This window comes from Psammomys obesus, unplaced genomic scaffold (genome assembly GCF_907164565.1).
Source record: "Psammomys obesus unplaced genomic scaffold, mPsaObe1.curated_primary_1811, whole genome shotgun sequence".
In the NCBI taxonomy this organism is placed as follows: domain Eukaryota; kingdom Metazoa; phylum Chordata; class Mammalia; order Rodentia; family Muridae; genus Psammomys; species Psammomys obesus.
This window is the reverse complement of record NW_026595402.1, coordinates 8,750-25,397: the sequence shown is the minus strand read 5'-3', so window position 1 is coordinate 25,397 and position 16,648 is coordinate 8,750. Positions and strand designations below refer to the sequence as shown.

General features: G+C 43.8%; 1 protein-coding gene across 1 annotated transcript in view; it reads right to left on the bottom strand.

The window, feature by feature from the left end:
• Ttr (transthyretin) overlaps positions 1 to 6,283 on the bottom strand; it is a 7,688-nt gene extending 1,405 nt beyond the window's left edge. Inside the window, exons 1-3 of the mRNA XM_055619242.1 lie at positions 6,180 to 6,283; positions 5,056 to 5,186; positions 2,353 to 2,488 (exon numbers count right to left, since the gene is read on the bottom strand). Coding sequence (XP_055475217.1) covers positions 2,353 to 2,488; positions 5,056 to 5,186; positions 6,180 to 6,248 — 336 coding nt within the window. The 5' untranslated portion in view covers positions 6,249 to 6,283. The remainder of the gene's footprint in view (positions 1 to 2,352; positions 2,489 to 5,055; positions 5,187 to 6,179) is intronic.
• Positions 6,284 to 16,648: the final 10,365 nt, after the last annotated feature.

Below are 16,648 nucleotides of genomic sequence, written 5' to 3'. Positions count from 1 at the left end.
GAACTTCCACATGCACACACACAAACACACAGGGCCATACACACACGGGCGTAAAAAAAAAAAAAAAATCCACAAAGCAAGGAGACCTATTAGTGCTAAAGAACATTTCCTAATTTTCCTTGGTCTGTGTGATACATATGATAGGATGGTCTGGAACCCCGCCTGGGAGGAGGTGGCCAGCACTCAGAGGCTGCAGCTACCTAGGAGTGCTTTATCAGAAGAGGAGGCAGAAGGAAGTTAGTGGCAGCAAGCTCCGCCCACCTGCCAGCACGGGAGGAGGAGGGACCCACCCCCCCCCCTTTCCCACAGTCTCCGCTCCAGTGTGCCAAGTGAGTCCTCCCCTTTCTCTTCCAAGGGTATGGGCATGTGCTTTCACTTCTGCATCTCTAGCCTTTAGCAGAGTGCTCAAGGCAGGAGGTCTTTATTTTTAAAAATGCTTGTTGGATGATGGGTTGGGAGTATGGTTCAGTGGGTAGAGTGCTTGCCTGACATCATTAAAACTTTGGGTTTCAGAGCTCCAGCTTGGAGCAAAACAGCTGTGGTGATGTATTCCTTTCATCTCAGCACTTAAGAGGTGGAGACAAAAAGGCTAACAGCTCAAGGTCATCTTCAGATACACAGCTAGTTTTTGGTTAGGCTGGACTACAAGAGATCTTGTCTCAAAAAAAAAAAAAAAACAAGATAAAAATGTTTGTGGATTGCATTCTAAAAAAAGGATCCTACAAGCATTCTAGCAGGAGGAGACTGTTATGGGTGAATCCTCACAGGTACTCCCAGCAGGCTGAGATCGGCAGCAGACAAGGGGATGGGGCCATTTAATCCAGAGGACAGAGCAGGTGTTCTGCGCTGGCGCCCAGCTAACCCCTGCTCATGCCCCATTGCACTAGTGTGTTGTGCCCGGTGAGGACTAGAGTGTCATCTTGTCAGATGGCAGACTCTCGGTAAGTGTGAGCCCCCAGAGTCTAGCAGGCCCCTCTGGTTTGTCTGGTAACACAGTCTGCTGAGAGAACTGCTTCACGTCACCTGAAAGTCTTATCTGTGGCTAAAGCCACGGTCCCCAGTTCCCGTTCGTGCCTCGCTGGTTAGGTTTCGTCAGCTCGACAGAAACTAGAATCCCCTAGGAAGTGGGGCCCTCCACCGGGGAATTGCCTCTGTCAGATTGGCCTGTAGGCAAGTCTGTGGAGCTTTTTTTTTTTTTTTTTTTAATTGATGATTGGTGTAGGAAGGCCAAGCATGCTGTGGACAGTGCTGTCCCCTGGGCACAGAGACCTAGGCTGTACAAGAAATGTAGCTAAGTAAGCCAGTGAGCATCATGCTTCCGATCTCTGCTTCAGTTTCTACTACCGGGTCCCCATCTGGCTTTTCTCCACGAGGAACGGTAAGTTGTAATGTGAAATAAACCCTTCCTTCCCCAAGTTGCTTTTCAGTCATGGTGTTTATCATAGCAACAGACAGCAAACGAGGTCAAGCGTGAAGCTATTTTTGGTGGAAATTGTTATCTCCAGTTCTGACCAACAGGCCTGGCTTCTGTTTCCGTGACAGCCCTCCTGTGTGAAGTGACTGGGGAGCAAAGGCTTCGAGAAGCCTGGGGCTCTGAGCCCAGTGTGAAGCAAAGGCTACCAACATGGCTTTGGTTGACTTAGTGTTTAGATTCAGCTCGATTTCTTACAGAGAAACTGGCTGAGGCAGGGAAGGCTCACCAATCAGCACAGAGTCCACCTCCAGCCTGAGCGCTTCTTCACTGGCTAGCACTTACACTTACACGTGCTAGCCTTGTGGCCTGGATGCGGTACTCAGCGTCCCTCGGCTTCTTCATTGGTAAAATGGGTGCAAAACAAGGCTAGACCTCCAGAGGCTGATCATAAGGATGAAAGAGCTTTGATTCAGAAACCCCCTTCCCATGTGGTATGCACATGGTGATTTAGAAATTAAACTGTTAATGATTTTGAAGGTGTTGTCTAGAATTATATACCCAAACCTCTGGGGGGGGGGCATCAGATGTGATTCGGAATAGAGAAAATGTCAGGATTTAGAGAAATAGCGTAGAGAACCCTCTCTTTGGCCCTGAAATGTCCTTAGTGGGGTCCGGAGGCCGCCTCAAAAGCAAACATTAATATTTCCTTAACAGAGAGATGAATTTTCTCAGGAGCGCAGTTAGCTGACCATAAGTAGTGTGAACAGGCTCAGGCTGTGTTGCCGGATGAGACACCGTCTCCCAGGCACTGTGGAGCCTGGCTGTAGAATGGGAAAGGTTCCCCACTCTCCTCTCACGCCCAAGGTACACCAAGAGCAAAGTGCATTTCCTGAGACTGAAAACAAAAGCCAGACAGCTCCGTGTGTGTGTCCACTCACCTCTGCGTGTTCATGGAACGGAGAAATGCCAACGGACTTCCAGTACGACTTGGTGTCCAGCTCTACTCTGTACACTCCTTCTACGAACTTCTCATGTGTGGTGAGCCCGTGCAGCTCTCCAGACTCAGCTGTGCTCCTGGAGGGCACAACAGTCCAGGTGAACGTAAGCAAAAAGAAAGGATCACTAGCATGGCAAAGAATCCACAAACATGTGAGCATACATGTGTGTGTGTGAGTGTGTGTGTACCCGTATGTATCTGTGAGTTCTTTCAGTCACCTGAATCAAAAGGAAGGAAATTCTTGTGTTTGTGATAAAATGGCAAGAAATTCATACAAACTTTACATACAGCTCTATTGTAGAGTTTTGTCTTATGAGAATAAAGTATAGTAAAATGTTTACCTTAAAGGTGTTAATCTGGGTATGGAGGCCCACCTGTTATTTCAGTGCTCTGCGGTTAGAGGCAGGAGGGTTGCTGGAAGTTTGAGGGCAATTTGGTTTATATAGTGAGCTCTTGATAAGACAGGACTAGGTGTTGAGACCCTGTCTCAAAATTTGTTAATTAAAATTTTCAAGGGAGAGAAAGAATAGCTGTGAGGCCCAGGGGTGTTGTTCAGTGGTAGAATTCTTTCCTATGATTTGTGTACTCCTGGATCCAATCCCCAACAACACACACACACACACACAGAGTATTGCATTCAGAGTTAATGACGTGATGATTCATGACAGTCCCTGAAAATGTCACAACCTACTCTAACTCTAGTCCCCTGTGACAACAGAGTGGTAGTTCAGTGTCCCAAGGCACAAGGGTAACTTCCAGAAGTACTGTCATTTATCATAGCAGAAGGCCTAGTAAACAAACAAACAAAAAACTTGTAACTGACTTTCTCCTTTTATAAATTTAATCCATTTGGTAATTCTTTGCCAACAAGAAATACCAAGTGACTCCCGTTTTCACGCAGGCACCGGTTCAATAATGTTAGAAGCAGTTCAAAAATGTTCGAGACTGCTCCCCATTGAATTACAACCAAGACAGATAAAAGTGGTGGTTGTCTTTGGTGACTCTGAACAGGCCTATCATCATCTCTCCACCTCCTTTTTTTGGTGTGTGTACACGAAAGAAGAGCCACAAGAAAGTCTGAATATTTGGGTGTAGTTCTATTCCAACTTAGAGTCCCCTAACTACTTCGCATGCTGTGCTTGACACTTATATAATCACAAAGAGATTAACAAATAGAAAGTCAGTTAAAACCACACCAAAGAAAATGATCTTCCCAATGACTGGTGAAGAGCACTAGTGGGTCTTAGTATTCAATTAAAGCCTAGTAAAGGCCTCACCCAGGAGGCATAATGCTTAAGCTGTTCTGCTAAGTGCTAAGGTGTCTTTGCTGTTTTTCTGTGTGCTTTGTTTGTTCAGGATAATTAGTGATTTAATTGTTAAAAAAAAAAGAACAAAAAGTAGCAGATCTCCAGTGGTGATGTGTTTCTTATTAAGCATGGCGGCTTGCACAGAGCTACTCTGTAATGGTGTACATTTAAAAAGCCTCTGATTCTGGATAATGCCAGTAAGCTCCAGGAGGGTGCTTTGTCAATTTTTTTTCCTTTCATTAATAAGTTAGCACACATGTACACATACTTCCTAAGAGTCTAAGACTTGGAATCTGAGAACTGAAATTACATGTATATGGTTTTATATGCATTTGCCCATGGACCTCTTTGTAGCCATGGGGTCTATAATTTTTATTTTTTTTTTACCTCTCTTTCTCTCTGTCTCTCTGTATGTGTGTGTTGTATGTATTGTTGGATGTGGTGTGTGTGTGTGCGTGCACATGCACGCATGCGCGCACGTTTGCATGACTTCATCTCAAAGCTGGATGTCTTCAATTATTCTACACCTTGTTTTCCAAGACAAGGTATCTCGCTGAACATGAACCTACCTATTCATCAAATCTGGTAGCCAATGAACTTCAGCTCCTCCCCCCCATTTCTAAGCTCCTAAGTTCCGACTACTGTTGCAAGCATGGACTACCATGCTGGGCTTCTTACACGGAGTCTGGGGCCTTTGCACTTGAGTCCCCAATCTTCTGAGCAGGCACTTCACTGAGAGCTACCTCCCCAGTTCCCAGAGACCATCATTATCATCACCTTCTTCAAGTAGGATGAGATGTAAAGGGCTGCAAACCCCAACGAAGCAGGGAAATCACTGACTCTCCCTTTTCCCTTCAGCCCTAGACTGTGTTCTGCCTCCTAGTCATGCTCAGTTAAGCAAGGCAAGAAGGCAGCTTTCTTCAGCTCACACCTTTAACCTTCTAACAGATTCTTGAGCTACCAGGTTTGTTTGGTGTATATATACATGTATATATGTATACCATATATATTATGCATATGTATGTATAGTTACATGATTTGCCTCCTTTTGTTTTATGTGTACAAATGTTTTGCCTGCATGTGCATCTGTGCATCACACACAGGGTAGACAGAGGAGGATGTTGGAGCCCCAGAAACGGGAGTTTCATGATGGCGAGCTTCCATTTTGGTGCTGGAAGCCAAACCCCCTATCTCCTGCAAGAGCAGTAAGTGCTCTTAACCTCTGAGCCACCTCTCTTAGCCCTATGGCTGGTGATTGCGTGTGCCTGACTCCAGCAAACAGGAGGGTGAAAGGGAAACTGGAACTAAGCCTGTGGTGGGGTGTTCTGCAAGCTTACCCAGAGGCAAAGGACTCCCATTTTCCCTCGCTATTCTTCTTGAACACTTTCACAGCCACATTGACAGCAGGGCTGCCTCGGACAGCATCCAGGACTTTGACCATCAGAGGACAGTTGGATTCTCCAGTGCCCTGAGAGTAGAGAAGACAAGAGAGATGTCGGTGAAATGGATCATGGTAAAAGGGCTTGTTCTTTCCGGTGTTAGAATCTGGAACAAAACCAAAAGTACATGCTGATCCCATCAAGATAACATAAGTGTTGACAATTAATGAGCTTCCTTATTCAGCATAACACAGGCAGCACTGTTTCCAAAGCAAGAACAGTTTCTGCCCCCAGATGCACTGCTGGGCACCAGGGATATATCGAATGAATTTTCAAAGGGAAAACAGGCCCTCTGAGAGCCATTGTTTTGTCCACCTCCCCTTCTGAATGGAGCCACTGAAAGGGGCACAGTGCAAAAAGAAACAATGAGCTTTTTCTTGAGATAGTTTTAATCAGCTGTTGCTATAGTAATTTCCTCTAGTTGTATCATAGCCCCCACCTATTCCCTGACCCATTTCATTGAGCTATTTAACTCTTCTGGAGGACTTCATCAGATACTATGATAGAGCATCGGCCAAAAAAGAAAAAGAAAATCAATAGTACATTTTGATTAGCTGAAGAACTAAAATATAATCTTTCACAACAGATATATTAAATATAAAGTCTACTAGATATATTAAATGTAATTTGTGAGAATTCAATACTAACAGCCCCACTGATCATATCCCTTTTCTTGTACAGCTGGAGATTGAACACAAGACTTTCTACATGCTAGGCATTTGCTGGACCACTAAGCTACACACCCAGCCTTTTTGTACCTTTATTCATGTGTTTATTTCATATGTTTATTGTCTAAGGACATCAGGGTACTGAGTGCCACAGAGTCAATGGGCCAAAGCCACAGGGGGAAGAGCCAAGGGTCCAAGCCCCAGCCCTTCTCTTTGGAGTTTAACGGTAAACATGGACCATGGGTACCCTTGTCCTAATAACACCAGCTAGATCCCAAAGCTGGAAGAAGCCACTTCTCCTTCATCTAAGGTACACCTGCCATTGTCTTGAAAGGCTTGCACAGGATCACTCACCGCAGGGTCAGCCTCAGACAGAAATACCAGTCCAGCGAGGCAAAGGAGGAACAGACGAAGGGAAGCCATCCTGCCCGGAGTCCTGGACCTCTGTGATGGCTGCTCCAGCTGGAGGGGCTTTTATACCCCCTCCTCCCAAGCCAGGCTGCTGATCCCTGCCAATCTGACTCTAAACCTGCTGATTCTGATTATTGACTTAGTCAACAAAAGGAGAATAAGTAACCTACACAAATATGAACCTTGTCTAGTGAGATTAGAGGCTCGGAACACCCATTCTATGAAATATTCTCAACCGGTCATTTGACCAGCCAGATTCCACACAACAAAATAATCTAAACAAAACAAGAGCAGCCTGCCCATGTGGGTTGAATGGAGTAGAATATGGGGGATTTCCCCCTTATCAGTTTCTATGCATCTTTTCCAGTTTTTATATCTTTGTTTTTTATCTTTGATTTTAGATGATAGATATAAATTGTAATGATTTGTTGGATGCTGATTGACATCTGGCTATTGTGTATATTTAAATATAATGCATTTGAAGATACCTCTGCATTAGGTTATGAGCCATCAAGGAAGCTTTAAAAAAAAATCAAACTTTCTTGTAGTCAAACTAAGCCATTTGGAAGCTTTTTTTTGAGTCTGTGTGTATGTGTACCACCATTTCTCCTTTCCTAGATAAGGTTCATCCCAATCTCAGGAATAATGGTGTATTTCAGATTGCTGCTGTGAGAGGGTAATGAGAAATCTTTACTGAGGCTTCTCATCAGGAATGGGGGAACAAAGACACTGGCTAATCTTTATCAAAACTGAAACTTCTGGAAGAAAGGAGGCATGGCTGTGAGAAGAAGATCCTGAGTCTGTGACATCTCTTCATCCTCACTGACCAATACAAGTCCAGAAATGCATGAACTCTTGATGTGTGTGTGTTGTATGCTGTGTGAAGGCAGTTTTTATTCTTACAAGGATGATATGTAAGATATACACAGAAAATGCGTGTTTTGGACATGTGTCAAGGGTGAGGGTACCTTGGCGCACCTAGAGTTGGAGAGGTATTCCAATGGCTGATAGAACCAAATCAGGAGAGGGTCAACAAGAAATCATGAAGAATACCAGCTTCCAGGGAGACATGGATGGGACAGGAGGGAATCCCAGGATATGAAAATGTGCAGATGGCTTTGGAAAAGCGGGCAACTATAGGAAAGCAACACAAGTCAGTACAGCGAGAGCAGGACTGTAAAGTCCCACAGTTTAGAGTCTGACAAGGTTGGAGGATTAGACTCAATGGCCTCCTTGCTTCTAAAAAGGATTTCCCATCTCAGATATCAGCCCACACACTTGTAAATCAGAAACATCCAAATTTCTCTTTGAAGGGGGTTTTATAAGAACTTTAAATATGACATGTTATAAATGCATCTTATAAACTGGAAAGCACAATTGTAGTATGATTCCATTCAATATCTGTGTCTAAGGAGAAGATGCTTTCTCCAGAATCTCTTATGCCTTGTAACACAAGATTAACTTGATGGAAAGCCATTCTCTGTACAGGAATCCTAAACTTTTGAAGGTTCTTTCAATACCCAATGAAACCTCCCACTCGTGTATATGAACCTCACACTCTGTTGAAACAAGAATTGCCTCCCCAGAATCCTGCAAACTAACTGTGCTGAGCTGCCAGTTGCCCACAGGCACCATTGTTTCTCTAGAATTATGAAACATCTGCAGAAATTACAAATTGAACCATGTTTCATTAAAACCTGGACTTTTGGCTCATCTTGAGAAATTGGAAGACGGCAGCAGATGGCTTACATTCTCATGAAAATGCTCTGTGGAGTCCCATGTTAGGATATCTCAGTTTCCCGAGTCCCCTCTAACTCTGAGGCCAGATGACATTGCTACAGCACTCAACTTTTTTGTTTGTCTGTTTTTGTTTTGTTTTTTAAATGCACATCTGTATTCCCGATTCAGAAAAAAGCCCAACCTCTTTATAATTTAGTTGTGATTGCTGGTCTTCTGGCAGCATGTTTTCTTTTGCCAAATAAACACACCAACCTCTTTGAGAGATTCCTCTTTAGACATAGGACCTGGAGTCCTCTCTACCAGGACTTTGTCCTCTGGCGTCCTCCCACTGGTCAAAGTTTCTCTTTAAATGTGGTGCACTGAGCCGGACACACACTCCAGATAACTGAATCAGACACACACTCTAGATAACTGAGCAGGACACACACTCTTGATAAGATCACTCCAACCCTGAGGGCATGGAGATGAGGTTTTAGTCTTCCTTGACAAGCACACTCTGCAGACAGTGTTGTACCCTGAATGCATTCACTGTGGCCCCTCCCCACTCTGTCTGGCACAACTATAAAGCATCCATCATAATGAGCTATGCTCATTTGTCAATTTCTTTCTTTTTCTTTTTTGGCTTGATGTTTAGGGATGGGATCTCACTATGTAACTTTGGCTGACCCGGAGCTTACTACATAGACCAGGCTGGCCATGAACTCACAAAAAGATTCTCCCAACTCTGCCATTTATACATTTTAAGCTAAGTATAGGACCCCGCATTTATCTCTGACCATCGCATACTGGTAGTTCTTGCCCACCAACCCATCCTACTGACATTTGATAATTGACTGTATTAACCAGCGAATTAGAACATCTTCAGATGCTTTGATGTGTTTGATTTTTGGAAGAACATCACCCTAGAAAACAGTTTTTAAAAAAACCCCAATAATTTGAAAGAGACAAGAATGTGAAGGAAAAGTGAGGTGCTTTGAAGCACAGGGAGACATTGAGTATGATGGGAAAACTACTTCCCTGCTGATAGCCCTTACAGACACGGATTTTTAGACCATGTTTGAACAGAGGCTGATGATCAACAGGTAGACTGTCTGGAGCCTGAGTCAAAGGTCAAGAGCATTTTATGTGCTGGAGCTGGACAGAAGGAAAAACCGACAGAGTAAGAATATATGTCCAAGACGAGCTTATGGGACAAAGGACAGCTGCGCCCTGGTAAAGCCAGATGCTTCTTGCCTGACAGTCATTTTGTGAATAGGTCCCATGGATAAACACACTTTTCTAAAGAAAGAAGAGCATGCTTCTTGTTTAATTGAATTTGTAAAAACTTTTGATGGCTACAGGGATCTATCAAGAAGGATGAGTTCATGTCAACATTCCCCATTTTTCTGGAGCCTTTGCTGTAGACGTTGCCTGTTCTGGGGTAATGGCAGCAGTGACTAAGATCTGCAGCTAGACAACACAAGGACCATTCGTGCAGTGTTCAAGGTAGAAGGTGGTGTCTTTTCTTCGCCTTTTGCTGGTTTTCTTCGAATTCTAGCTGTGGTGCTATAGCCTACATGTTTAACTAAGGTGAAAGAGAGACTGATTTAGCGACAATATCTGTTTTTCTGCTACCAAATACATGGTAGTTAATGAACAACCATGGCTGGCTCCTTGTTTGAGATGCTTTTGCCTTCTCCCTTAGGCTGCACAGCTTCATTCAACACATCATTTCATCCCCTAAACAATTTCCTCATTTGTTTTCTGAAGGTCCACAACAGACACCTAGCCAGCTAGCAGTCTGTAGGCCCTGGAATGTTTGCTAATACTATTGCCATAAGCTGATTAGCAAGAAGGGGAGTTGGAGGGCCAAGTGCTCTCGTTGCACCTCATGGTGAGAAAGTTAGGAGAGAAACAAAGGTGTTTGGGACTCTGGATCTTTGCAGGTCAAAGAATTCAATTTTGTTAGCTCTCCTTGAGGGGGATAAGTCCTGGGGGTTTGAGTAATGCTAAGCAAATCATAAAGCCTCCTTTGAAAACCATAATGCTGATTTAATTAACAGTCAGGCAGTCTTCTGATAATCAAGGAACTGGAGCAAGAGGGCTCTGCATGTTTCGTGAGAATGATTTCTAGGTGGGAGAACCTGGCTAAAATTGCTTACTTCATTGTTGAAAATTATTTATTTGCTTTTTTGTAATAGACATGCTTGAACCTGCCTTGTCTAGTGTGTTTTTTTTTCCTCCTGGGAGTTGAATGCATAATGAAAAGGCCTCTTTCTTCTTCTCTTCTTTCTTCTGTCTTCTAAGAATCCAAAGGATGACTGACATTATCCAGGAATAGTCATTACATCACCTTTTAGTTTTTGGTTTGTTGTAGTTTCAGTCTCATGGTTAACTGTAAACTGTAGTGCTCTCCTAGCTCGGAGTGACAGCTGAGAACACCCTTCTGTAAGACTGCCCCCCAACTTGTATCATGCATGCTGCCATACAGTGTGATGGGGGACAAAATCACCAAGAACATTGATCTCAGCTTCCCTGCTGTCTAGAACCTACTCTGTCTCTCTCAGGTGGGTTCTGATTTGTCTACTATCTGCAGTTCAGATGATTGCCAGTTAAGACATCATGCCTTGGTCTAGTCTGGGCTTACTACATTGGTTGCTGTGTTCACACATTATTTTAATTGCTTTATCCATACATAGACATTATATGTGGGGAGAGTTTTGGCTTTTAGAATTTTCCAAAGATTATCCTCCTATTTTATGTGGAGAACGAGAAGGTTCAAGGCCTTTTTGTCAAGTAGAAGGGTTTCTCTTGGTTTCTCTTTGTTGCTCCTTGCCGCTTTCAGGGAGCTAGTGAGGCCCAACAGGCTTGAGGTCACTTGGCACTTTGACGTGTCTGGCTATGATCTGTGAAGGGATAGCAGGAATACGGTGCATCCAGGGACCAGCTATCTTTCCAATCTAAACGTGTCATCGGCTGTTTCATAGCTCAGCTTAGTTTCCAAAAAGACTGCAGTGGGCTTGGGCCAACAGTGCCAGCTGAAATTAAAGATTTGATTGATCTTTCACCTGTACTTTCATTGTCCTTAGAATTAGCTGCACGGCTCTGTGACCACAATCCATCATCAAGGATTCAGGGTTTGGTTTTGACCACTGCTGTTCTCTTGTGATGTGGAGGTCTGACTGATAAAGAGACATTGTAAGCTCAGTTAGTTAAAAAAAATAATACTTCTGGGCATAAGTCAATGTGCAACCTTCAAGTGGCCCATCATTTAACTCTTAGGGAAGACACGTCTTCATTAAACTGGAAGCAATCAGTGAGTGGGCAAAAATTCATGAACAGAAGTGGCTTTGGGTTCATGAAGGGATAGAATTTTGCTTTTAGTATCAAAGATCACAGTATCTAAAGAAAGAAATTGTGCTTTTAATTCTTTTCTTATTCAAGAGGAGACATATACAAGTCTCCAGCTGATGAAGGTGAAGGTGAATGAAGGGATTAATGGCCTAAGTCCTGTAGGACACGGAATAGAGGAAAACTCAAAATCTACACTCAGGAATGGAGCATAGACTGACAAAAACATCAGGGTTTTTTTTTTTTTGTTTGTTTGTTTGTTTGTTTTGTTTTGTTTTTTTTTTTTATTTTCCACCTTTTTTATTTTGTATGTGTGCTTTTGTGTGGAGGTCAGAGGTCAACATCAGGTGTTGTTCCTCAGGCTCCATCCACTTTGTTTTTTTAAAGACAGAATCTCTCACTGGGGCATGGAACTCACCAGTTAGTCTGAGTTGGCTGGCTCCTGAGCCCCAGAGATTCCTCCCCAGTTCTGGAATTACAAATGCTTCCCACCATGCCAAGCTTTTCTACCTGGGTGCTGGGGGTCAAACTCAGATCCTTGAGTTTGCATGGCAAGCACTTAACTGACTGTGCTGTTTCCCTGGTGCCAACAGAATCATTTTTAGAGGGTTAAAGAGAGATTTAGAGGAGAATGAGGCAGTGGAGTAGTAATAGAGCAAGCTGAGAGGGAGAAGCTGGAGCCATTCTAGGGTCTGGAGCCTGATGCTCTAGACACAAGAGGTTTCTGGATTCTGTGCTTCTTCAAGTTTCTCCACATATAATGAGAACAATTTTGTACTCTGGGACATGGAAAATCCTGCTTACTTGTAGGTGACGAGCACAGGAAACATAGCCATTCCAGTACCCATCTGACAAATAGTTTCATGGTCAGGACCTTCTCTGGAACAAGAAAAAGTGGTGGAAAGAGTTCCCACTAATAGGGCAGGAAGTGAGCCCACCAGTCACTGACTGGGGGATTCCTAGGGAACATTGCCATCTTGAAGTTCGTATGTGTGCTGTAGGGCTTGTGAGTTCACCTCTCAGGTTTCTGATGAAACTGGGTCTGAGCCTGCCTAGTGGACCTTGGACATTGCTCAACCTAAGCCAATTAGTAGATCCACACAAGCGACACATGCTAGACAAATGATAAGCCTGGATGCATGTGCCTTCAACGATCCTCACTCTTGTAAGGTCAGCAGCAGTAATCAGGGCTGGTAGTGAGCCTTTGACCACAAAAGGAAAGGAAGATGCCAACAGACAATGCTAGGCAAGGGCCAGTGCCAGAGGGAGAAGGCAGTGAGGAAGGAAAACAAAGGGGTTAGCATAATTGCTCAACTTAGAGCCTATGAGGATTAGAGTGTCTCCGACAGAAAGTCATGAAACAGTGACTCAAACCCCACTTGAGGCTGTTTATTAAAAGTGTAGAAGTTTAATTTTCTTAAATTAAATTTTATTTTAATGTTTTTAATTAAATTTTATTTTATTTTATTTTATTATTTATTTAGTATTGTATTATTGTATGACCGTGTATGCCTCCTGCCTCTGCTGCCTCGTCTGAGGCACTACGATGGACTATCGCTCAAACTGTGAGCCAGAACAAAGTCTTTTTTTCCTAACACACTTCTGTTGAGTGTTTTGTCACAGCTATGAGAAAAGTAGCTAATAAGCTTGATCTTTTGTGACAGTAGATGACATCGATCTGAGGTTTCTTATTTGCTATTTATCGGATCTTTACCCTCTTCCTACACCTTCCGTTCCTCCATGCCTATAACTTAAGCAGCACCATTCCACGGTGACATGTCTCATTCAGTCTTTCTATGGCTTTTGCCTATGATCTTACTGCCATCAGAGGTCTGTCTTGTCACTCTCCTGTCTCGTTGTCTCGTGCTCGTGACAGTCTACCTTCCAGTTCTTCTCATCACTGACTCTGAAATATTCTGTCGATTTCTCACCTTGCTCATCTATTCCCAAAGCTGTTGTCCCCTCTGGTAGGGCTGAGTCACTGTGCTCCCCCTGGCTCTGCTTTGTCCTATGATTCTCCCCCTGCTTGAGCCGTCATGATACTTCCCAAACTGAACATGTCTAAGTTGGAACTTAGCAATTCCCCATTTCAATAAACGTTTTCTCTTGTTCCATCACTCTTCAAATGGAGTCATCATTTCCCTGGGTAGTGAGGACTTAGAACCCCAGGAGGAAGCCGCCTCTATTCTATCACTAGACTTTACAGAGTAGTGAAAAGTTAGGTATGTTAGTGCCTGCCTGTAATCCAAGCACTTGGGAGGCAGATGTAGGAAGATTAGGAGTTCAAGGTAAGCTTGTGCTATAGAAAGAGATTTTGTCTTAAGAGTAAAATGTTTTTCTTCTCCAAAATATGCCCCTCATTCCTTGCACTCTGTTTCCGAAGCTGTGAGCTGAGTCCAAGTCTTCTTTACTAACCACACAGCCCTTTGCCACTGTGCCACAACTGACCTTACTGATAATCTATTTTCCATATAGCCTTTTCCTATAAGCTGTTGCCAGATTAATCTTCTTAATGCATACCTCTCATTACATCACCTCTCTTTACAGAGTTTTCTCAGTCCCCCGTGGCCAGCCAAATAAAGCCCAATGCCCTTCGCTCCACATTCAGACAGGATCATTACTTGGTTGTGTTCCACGCTTGTTTATTGCTGTGGTTCTTCAAACACTAACTGAAGGGCTGGTGAGGTGGCTCCGTGGGTAAAGGCACTTGCCACTGAGCTTGATAACCTGAGTCTGAGCCTGAGATTCTCCTGGTGGAGTACAGACTCCCATCGTTGCCCTCTGACCTCCATACCAGCTGCAGCTGGTACACACTCACACACAGTAAATAAAGTGTAATAAAAGGAAAGCCCAGTTGAGATGCAGATGCTGTGGTTGTCTCTTCTGGACACACCTTCCTTATTCACTTTCACCCGCAATGTAATTGCCAGAAGAAGCAAATAGCAGGAAAGTGTTGAGAAGCAGTGACCACAGAGAAAAGACCAGAGAAGAGACAGTCTTAGAGGTCGAAACAAGTGAAGGAGGGCTGGAGAGATGCCTCAGCAGTTAAGAGCATGTACTGGTCTTGCAGGGGACCAAGATTTGAGCCTCAGCACCCACCTCAGGTGGCTCCCAGCAACCTGTAACTCTAGTTCCAGGGAAATCCCAGGCCTTCTTCTGGCCTCGGTGCCACATATATTCATGTGTAAATACCCCTACTCAAACATACACACATACACATAATTCAAAATGCAAAAATAAATTGAAAGAATGAGTCTAGTGACATCAGGGACTAAACTTGGGAAGGAAGAGGCAAGATGACTTGAATATTTTATTGAGCTTGGGGGAGGAAGGGTCAGATAGTAAAGCCATTAGCTTATAGTTAGAAATACATTAAAAACGAAACTAGTTTTGGAAATGCTGATGTTACAGATTTGTTTCCAGGCATTCATGTCTGGACTGCATCTGGAAATGACAGCCTGGGAGACAGGAAATCAGGCTGAGGTTTCTCTTTCAGGGTCCTGAGCCTGCAGCCTGGATGCCAGCATTTGGAGGTCACCAGGGTATGCCCACAGGAAGAAGACACTCAATAACCCAGCATTTGGTGAGAAAACCAAGAGAAGTCTGAAAGTTTTTCCCAGACAGAGGTTGGCTGCCTGTGAGTGTTCTGTGTCTCCTAAGCAGTTGTGCCATTCATGAGAGTTGTCATCACACTTTCTCTTGAGTGTTCTAGGCCTCCTTACCTTTGTACCTCCATATTCCTTCGCCTAGTGTCTAGCCTAATGCTCACTGAGTAATGCCATCGATGAGTGGCAATGCCTCCAGGCCTACCACTGGTCTAGTCTTCTCCTCACAGACAATCTAGCTGCCATTTTCCAGTGTTTTCTGCTGCTGTTGTCTAGCCAAAGCCACTCTGCCTCTGAGTCCCAAAGCTCCTCATTCCCCTCCTGGTAGGATCCTCATGTTCCTGCCTGCTCACCTGCACCCAGCTCCCATTGCTGTGAAACTCACTCTGTGCATCCTCCTGCATGCCCCAGGATCCATTTTTGTGTCTTCGGTTCCAGACTTTCTTTTAACAAGGTTTGGAAGGATGGATTCTCCTTCCCCAAGAAACACACACACACAGACACAAACACACAGACACACACACACATACACAGAAACATATACAAACACAAACACACACACACATTTAATTACATCTGAAGGCAAATTTGTCTAGCTTATGGCACCCAGAACACATTTGGAATCTGGAAAAGAATGCTTTTGCCTCTGATATTCTAGGTGACCCTTTTGTGTCTTTGAAGTCAGATGTCCAAGACCAACAATATCTCTATTCTCTGGGAACTTGTTAGACATATAAATTCTAGGATTCCACTCTAGAAACACTGACTCTGGAACTCTGAGTGGAGCCCAGCTATCCTTGTGTTTTGTTTGTTTGTTCTTTGTTTTTTTATTATTATTATTTTCATATCAAGGTCTGCCAATCATTATGCTAGGTTCAGCCTATGCTCCAGAGTGAGGCTGGACTAAGAAATTGCAAGTTTAGGTTCTTCACAAATGTTGCCACCCAATTCACTGGGCAATATGACCTCTTAACCTCGGTATAGTTGAGTTTTTTCCCCTAGAAGATAATGTTGTGACCCATTATGTAGTGGCCTGTGCTTGTGATTCCATCCCTTTGGAGGCAGAGGCAGGTTGAGGAGTTCAAGGTCTTAGGCTCCATAAAGAGTCTGAGGCTAGCCTGCATTGTGCAAGACTTTGTAGCAGAAGAGAGTCAAATTGTCAAGTTATCCTCTGTCGCTGGGAGCAGTGCCATTGAAAAGAGTGGTGGATTTCCACAGGGCAGGGCAGTGTTTCAGGGCCAGTGAGGCATACTGTGAAGGCTGACTGACTGCTACCCGTGCGCAGTTACCTTTAGTTTCCTCCAATCCTTTTCTCTTTTAAAATTTACTATTTATGTCTTTATTTGTGTGTGCATGAGCACATGCTCGAGTGTGTATAATGGAGTACATATGGATGCCAGAAGAGCTTTGCAAGTCAGTTTTCTCCTTCCACTTTGTGGGTTCTGGAGATTTGAACTCAAGTCTCCAGGCTTGGCTGTAAGTGCCTTTACCTGCTGAGCCATCTCTCTAGCGTGGCACCCCCTTATCAGAAACAAAAGCATCTGGTTAGGTATCTAAGAAGGAAATAAGGACCTCTTTGTCTCAGTGAATCAGGTGCCAGAGTTCTGAGTTGAGACAGACAAAGTAAATGATTCATGGTCATGTGGGTCCTTTTGAATCTGGTGCTGTTTGCCCTGCACACAGGAATTTCCTGAAGATACTAGGAGCTTAGGAAAGCTGGTGAGCGAGTGTCAACTG